The sequence below is a fragment of the Anguilla anguilla genome, chromosome 1 (assembly GCF_013347855.1).
Source record: "Anguilla anguilla isolate fAngAng1 chromosome 1, fAngAng1.pri, whole genome shotgun sequence".
NCBI lineage: Eukaryota > Metazoa > Chordata > Actinopteri > Anguilliformes > Anguillidae > Anguilla > Anguilla anguilla.
In genome coordinates this window covers 82,278,215-82,284,926 of record NC_049201.1, presented here as the reverse complement: position 1 = coordinate 82,284,926, position 6,712 = coordinate 82,278,215, and the positions used below count along the sequence as shown (strand labels likewise).

General features: G+C 52.8%; 1 protein-coding gene across 1 annotated transcript in view; it reads left to right on the top strand.

The window, feature by feature from the left end:
- The window catches only part of arhgap33 (Rho GTPase activating protein 33), a 70,178-nt gene that overhangs the window by 36,857 nt on the left and 26,609 nt on the right, over positions 1-6,712 (top strand). The window contains exons 6-11 of the mRNA XM_035436395.1: positions 13-99; positions 631-768; positions 2,029-2,121; positions 2,711-2,833; positions 5,357-5,434; positions 6,584-6,665. Of these exons, the coding sequence (XP_035292286.1) occupies positions 13-99; positions 631-768; positions 2,029-2,121; positions 2,711-2,833; positions 5,357-5,434; positions 6,584-6,665 (601 nt within the window). The remainder of the gene's footprint in view (positions 1-12; positions 100-630; positions 769-2,028; positions 2,122-2,710; positions 2,834-5,356; positions 5,435-6,583; positions 6,666-6,712) is intronic.

Below are 6,712 nucleotides of genomic sequence, written 5' to 3'. Positions count from 1 at the left end.
CTGCCCTCACAGCTGCGGTTTGCCAGCGAGCAGAGTGATGCCAGCTGGGCGATGGGCTCTGCCAGGGACCTGGTCTTCCTGGTGCAGGTGTCCTGCCAGGTGAGCGGCGGTCCTCCTCCGTTAGCCGCGCGTGGGTTAGCGCTGCTCTGCCACTTTAAACGCCCTCCCCTCCCTCCCTCTCCTCCTCCTCCTCTCTGCCGTCTCTCTCCTGCTCAAACCCTGAAATCCACCTTCTCCCTCTCACCATCTCTCCTGCCGAGTCCACTTTGCTTTCTCACATCTCTCCCCCTGTTCTGCCCCTTCTCTCTCCATCTCCTCCTTTCTCTCCTTCTCCCCTCTTCTATCTCTCTTACCCCTCTGCTTCTCTCTCTTTCATTCGCTGTCTCTCATTCTTTTTCTCACGCTCTCTGTCCCTCCCTCTCCCTCTCTCTCTCTCTCTCTCATTCTCTCTCTGTTTCTCCCTCTCTCACATTCTCTCTCCTCTCTTTCCCTCTCTCTCTCCCTCCCCCCAACCCTCTCTCTCTCACTCTCTCCTCCCCTCACCCTCTCTGTCTCTCTCTCTCTCACATTCTCTCTCTTCCCCCCCTCTCTTTCTCTCTCTCCCTCACCCTCTCTCCCTCTCTCTCTCAGGGTAAGACGTGGATGGTGCGTCGCTCGTACGAGGAGTTCCGCACGCTGGACGCTCACCTGCACCAGTGCATCTACGACCGGCGCTACTCCCAGCTGCTGCCCCTTCCTGCGCTCAGCGAGATCGGGGAGCGCGTGGAGGTCAGTGACGCTGCCCGCGGGGGTGGGGGGGTGGGGGCGGGGGGATGGGGGGGGGGGGGGGCGCAGCTCGGCGACGTTATCCGCTCCCTCGTTACCTGCCGGACCTCGCAGCGTAGCGGCGTTTCAGCGCTAGCGGACGAAGCGGTGTCATCGGACAGAGATTCTGAGGACTGAGCTCAGCCAAATGCTCCTCCGTCATGTGCTGCCGTTTATACAGCTGTGTGCTGCTTACTGAGGGCAAGAGACAGTAGCTGCTCAGTAACTGTAGCTGCTTAGTAACTCAGTACAGACGAGTGTAGCTGGTTAGTAACTCAGTACAGGTGACAGTAGCTGCTTAGTAACTGTAGCTGCTTAGTAACTCAGTACAGGTGACAGTAGCTGCTTAGTAACTGTAGCTGCTTAGTAACTCAGTACAGGTGACAGTAGCTGGTTAGTAACTCAGTACAGGTGACAGTAGCTGCTTAGTAACTGTAGCTGGTTAGTAACTCCGTACAGGTGACAGTAGCTGCTTAGTAACTGTAGCTGGTTAGTAACTCAGTACAGGTGAGAGTAGCTGGTTAGTAACTCAGTACAGGTGACAGTAGCTGCTTAGTAACTGTAGCTGCTTAGTAACTCAGTACAGGTGACAGTAGCTGGTTAGTAACTCAGTACAGGTGACAGTAGCTGCTTAGTAACTGTAGCTGGTTAGTAACTCCGTACAGGTGACAGTAGCTGCTTAGTAACTGTAGCTGGTTAGTAACTCAGTACAGGTGAGAGTAGCTGGTTAGTAACTCAGTACAGGTGACAGTAGCTGCTTAGTAACTGTAGCTGCTTAGTAACTCAGTACAGGTGACAGTAGCTGGTTAGTAACTCAGTACAGGTGACAGTAGCTGCTTAGTAACTGTAGCTGGTTAGTAACTCCGTACAGGTGACAGTAGCTGCTTAGTAACTGTAGCTGGTTAGTAACTCAGTAAAGGTGAGAGTAGCTGGTTAGTAACTCAGTACAGGTTAAAGCAGCTGGTTAGCAAGTAGCTGGTTAGTAACTTAGTACAGGTGAGAGTGACTGGTTAGTAGCTAATGGAACGGGTAACTGGTTCGTAACAGTAGCTAGTCAGTAACTCAGTACAGGCAAGTGTAACTGGTCAGTAACTTAGTACATGTGAGAGTTGCTGGTTAGTTACTTAGTACGTGAGAGTGACTGGTTAGTAGCTTAGTACAGGTAATTGTAACTCGCTTAGTAAATCGGTTAGTAATTTTTTTTTCTTCTGCTCCCTCCTGAAGATCTTCACCCCTCTGCTGTCTGAGTACCTGAGCCGCCTCTCCATGATCGTGGACAACAAGCTCAACTGTGGGCCTGTGCTCACCTGGATGGAGGTGAGAGAGAGAGTGACTGAGAGAGAGCGAGAGAGAGAGAGAGACAGAGGGACTGGGAGAGAGACCGAGAGAGAGAGCGAGAGACCGAGAGAGAGAGCGAGAGACAGAGGGACTGGGAGAGAGACAGAGAGACTGAGAGAGAGCGAGAGAGAGACAGAGAGAGACAGAGGGACTGGGAGAGAGAGTGAGCGAGAGCGAGACAGAGGGACTGGGAGAGAGAGAGGGACTGAGAGAGAGCGAGAGAGAGAGAGAGACAGAGGGACTGGGAGAGAGACAGAGAGACTGAGAGAGAGCGAGAGAGAGCGAGACAGAGGGACTGGGAGAGAGAGAGAGAGCGAGAGCGAGACAGAGAGAGACTGCGTGGGCCTGTCTGAACCTGAATGATGGATATTTCGTGCTAATAGTGTGTTATTCAGGTCAGAAGTTGCTCTGCTTTTGCCGTACACACCGGTCTGTGTGTTACACCTGTGAAGTGTTCTGAATCGAGAGTCAGAGGGGAGAGGCTGGTGATGTCATTCGCACGCCTGCGGGTCGGTCCGCCGTCGAGTCGGGTTCGAGGGTTCGAATCACAGCTGTGTCTCCCGGGCAGATCGACAACCGCGGGAACCGGTTCCTGCTGAAGGAGGAGGCCTCTCTCAACGTCCCCGCCATCGCCGCCGCACACGTGACCAAGCGCTACACGGCGCAGGCCAGCGACGAGATCTCCATCGAGGTACGAGGGGCGGGGAAGGGGTCCAGGCCCAGGCCTGCTCCCCTGAACCACAGGACTACCTGATGGAAACTGGATATATTTTTAAAAAATATATTGAAATAACTATATTAGCATGTTGCTACAATTCACATGTATTCAAATTATTGCGGTTCAATATGTTATTCAATATGTTGCAATATATCTCACTGCTGTAAAATGTATTTTAGTATTTTTTGTGCTGCATATATTTACAATATATTGCAGTATATTGAATTTGCGCAATAGAGCTCATGGAGCTTTATGTGAAACAAAGATGTGAAGTTTACATTTTATCGTTTTTATTTTTTGGTTCACCTCTGGGTTTCTGCCCCCGTTCTCCCCGCACCTTGCCCTGTTTGGCTGTCACACCCCTCCTCCATGTCTATTCCTGTCCCCCCCCCTCCCCACCCCCCCTCGGCTGCTCCACATACACCGGCGCTTTCTGGGTCAGCAAGCCCGCCAGCGCACTGACCTGCACGCCTCAGCACATCTACAGCCTCCCTCCCTCCCTCCCTCTCTCCCTCCCTCCTCCTGTCTCTCTCCTTCCTCTCTCTATCTCTCTCAGCACATCTACAGCCTCCCTCCCTCTCTCCCTCCCTCCTCCTGTCTCTCTCCTTCCTCTCTCTATCTCTCTCAGCACATCTACAGCCTCCCTCCCTCTCTCCCTCCCTCCTCCTGTCTCTCTCCTTCCTCTCTCTATCTCTCTCAGCACATCTACAGCCTCCCTCCCTCTCTGCCTCCCTCCTCCTGTCTCTCTCCTTCCTCTCTGTCTCTCAGCACATCTACAGCTTCCCTCTCTCCCTCCCTCCTCCTGTCTCTCTCCCAGCACATCTACAGCCTCCCTCCCTCCCTCCTCCTTCTTTCTGTCTCTCGCCTTCTTCTCTCTCCTTCTATCTCTCTCTCTCCCAGCACATCTACAGCCTCTCTCCCTCCCTCCCTCCCTCCTTCTGTCTCTCTCCTTCCTTCCTCTCTCTCTCTTTCTCACCTATCTCTCTTTATCTATCTCTATATCACCTCTCACTTTCTCTCTCCCTGTTTCTGTCCCCTTCTCCCTTTCACTCTCTATCCCACTGTATCCCTCTCTGTCCCTCTGTCCCGCTGTCTGCAGCCTCTCTCTCTCTCCCTCTGTCTCTCTCTCTCCCCCTTTCTCTCTCTCCCGCTCTCTGCAGCCTGTCTCTTCCTCTCTCTCCTGCTATCCCTCCCTCCCTCTCTTCCTCCCTCCCTCCCTCCATCTCTCTCTCTCTTTTTCCCATGTTCTTGCCTGGTAGCTATCTGGGTCAGTGCAGGAGCAGTGGATTTGGGGCAGGCCTGAGCTTTGCTCAGAGAGCATGTTTAAATGCAGCTCCTCAGTGTTGGGCTATGTGTGGGGGTCTCCTCAGTGTTGGGCTGTGTGCGGGGGTCTCCTCAGTGTTGGGCTGTGTGTTGGGGTCTCCTCAGTGTTGGGCTGTGTGTTGGGGTCTCCTCAGTGTTGGGCTGTGTGCGGGTGTCTCCTCAGTGTTGGGCTGTGTGCGGGGGTCTCCTCAGTGTTGGGCTGTGTGTTGGGGTCTCCTCAGTGTTGGGCTGTGTGTTGGGGTCTCCTCAGTGTTGGGCTGTGTGCGGGTGTCTCCTCAGTGTTGGGCTGTGTGTGGGGGTCTCCTCAGTGTTGGGCTGTGTGCGGGGGTCTCCTCAGTGTTGGTCTGTGTGCGGGGGTCTCCTCGGTGTTGGGCTGCGTGCGAGGGTATCCTCAGTGTTGGGCTGTGTGCGGGGGTCTCCTCAGTGTTGGGCTGCCTGCGAGGGTATCCTCAGTGTTGGGCTGTGTGCGGGGGTCTCCTCAGTGTTGGGCTGCCTGCGGGGGTCTCCTCAGTGTTGGGCTGTGTGCGGGGGTATCCTCAGTGTTGGGCTGCGTGCGAGGGTATCCTCAGTGTTGGGCTGTGTGTGGGGGTCTCCTCAGTGTTGGGCTGCGTGCGAGGGTATCCTCAGTGTTGGGCTGTGTGCGGGGGTCTCCTCAGTGTTGGGCTGTGTGTGGGGGTCTCCTCAGTGTTGGGCTGTGTGCGGGGGTCTCCTCAGTGTTGGGCTGTGTGCGGGGGTCTCCTCAGTGTTGGGCTGTGTGCGGGGGTGCTCAGTGTTGGGCTGTGTGCGGGGGTCTCCTCAGTGTTGGGCTGTGTGTTGGGGTCTCCTCAGTGTTGGGCTGTGTGTGAGGGTATCCTCAGTGTTGGGCTGTGTGCGGGGGTCTCCTCAGTGTTGGGCTGTGTGCGGGGGTGCTCAGCTAAGGGCCGCGTGTTCAGGTTAGCAGCCGTCTGTGAATGACACTGCCCCGTAACCACGGTGATGACACTCCTGTTACCATCCCTCTGTACTGTGGACTGATAAAGTCCCAATGTGGGCGTGTGCGTGTGCGTGTGCGTGTGCGTGTGAGTGTGAGTGTGAGTGTGAGTGTGTGTGCGCGTGCGTGTGTGTGTCCGTGAGTGTGTGTGTCTGTGTGTGTGCGTGTGTGTGATATGTGCATAATGCATGCCGCTCTCTCAGGTGGGAGACATCCTGTCGGTGATTGACATGCCGCCTAAGGAGGACACCAGCTGGTGGAGAGGGAAACATGGCTTCCAGGTTCGTCAGCGGTGATGTCATCAGCGGCACACAATTCCTTAACTCCTCCTCTCGTCTCCACTCCTCTCCTCTCCTCTCCTTTCCCCTCCTCTCCTCTCCTCATCCTACATCTTCATCCTCCCATCCTTTCTGTTTGGCCTGGATTCGTACAACGGCTGCCCAGCACTTTGAGTTAAAAATAAATTGCATGTTTTTTTCTTCTTCTTCTTCTTCTTACTTCTTCACAAACAGTTAGTTAGTTTTGGTGATTGCCAAACTCACCAAATGTGCAGCGCTTACCTTTATCTGTAGGTCAGGTTTGAAAACTGATCTGATTTTCTGTCCTCTTTCCTCTGTCTGTTCTGGCCTTTTCTTTTTCTTATGTCAACTCAGACCTAAAAGCACCTCTGCTGAGCTGCTTGTCTGTAGATCTAGGCTTGGTACTTTCATACTCTTCTTTGCTTTGTATTTAAATTTTTATATTCATGTTTTTTTGCCTCGCTTGCTTTGTGTGGGTTCAGGCCTGGTTTTTGCCCAATTTTCCATCTGTTTCTCTATAAAGCATCTTTTCAAAAGTCCTCTGTGTAAATACAATTTATTTAATTAGATGTATGTTGTTTTAGTGCACATAGCTGTCTAGCACTTTTGCATTGTTAATTCAAAAGTGCTTTATAAACAGAATGTATTATTATTATTATTAGTAGCAGTAGTAGTAGTAGTAGTAGTAATAGTAAGAGCGGTAGCAGTAGTAGTAGCAGTAGCAGTAGCAGCAGTAGTATTAGCCGTAACTGCAGCAGTAGTAGCAGTAGCATTAGCAGTAACAGCAGCAGTAGTAGTAGTATTAGCATTAGCAGCAGCAGTAGTATTAGCATTAGCAGTAGCAGTATTAGCAGTAGCAGTAGTAGTAACATTAGCAGCAGCAGCAGTAGTAGTAGCATTAGCAGCAGCAGTACTAGCGGTAGCAGTAGTAGTAGCATTAGCAGTAGCAGTACTAGCGGTAGCAGCAGTGGTAGTCGTAGCATTAGCAGCAGCAGTAGCAGTAGCAGCAGCAGCAGTAGTAGGAGCATTAGCAGTAGCAGTACTAGCGGTAGCAGTAGTAGTAGTAGCATTAGCAGTAGCAGCAGTATTTTTATTGTTGAGGCTCAGCTTGCCTCTCTCTCTGGTTGCCAGGTTGGGTTCTTCCCCAGCGAGTGCGTGGAGCTGATAAACGAGCGAGTGTCACAGTCTGTCAGCGCCCCCTCAGCGAAGCTCGGTGAGAAACACACCCCCCCCCCCCACCCCCCGCCGCCCGTCACTCCT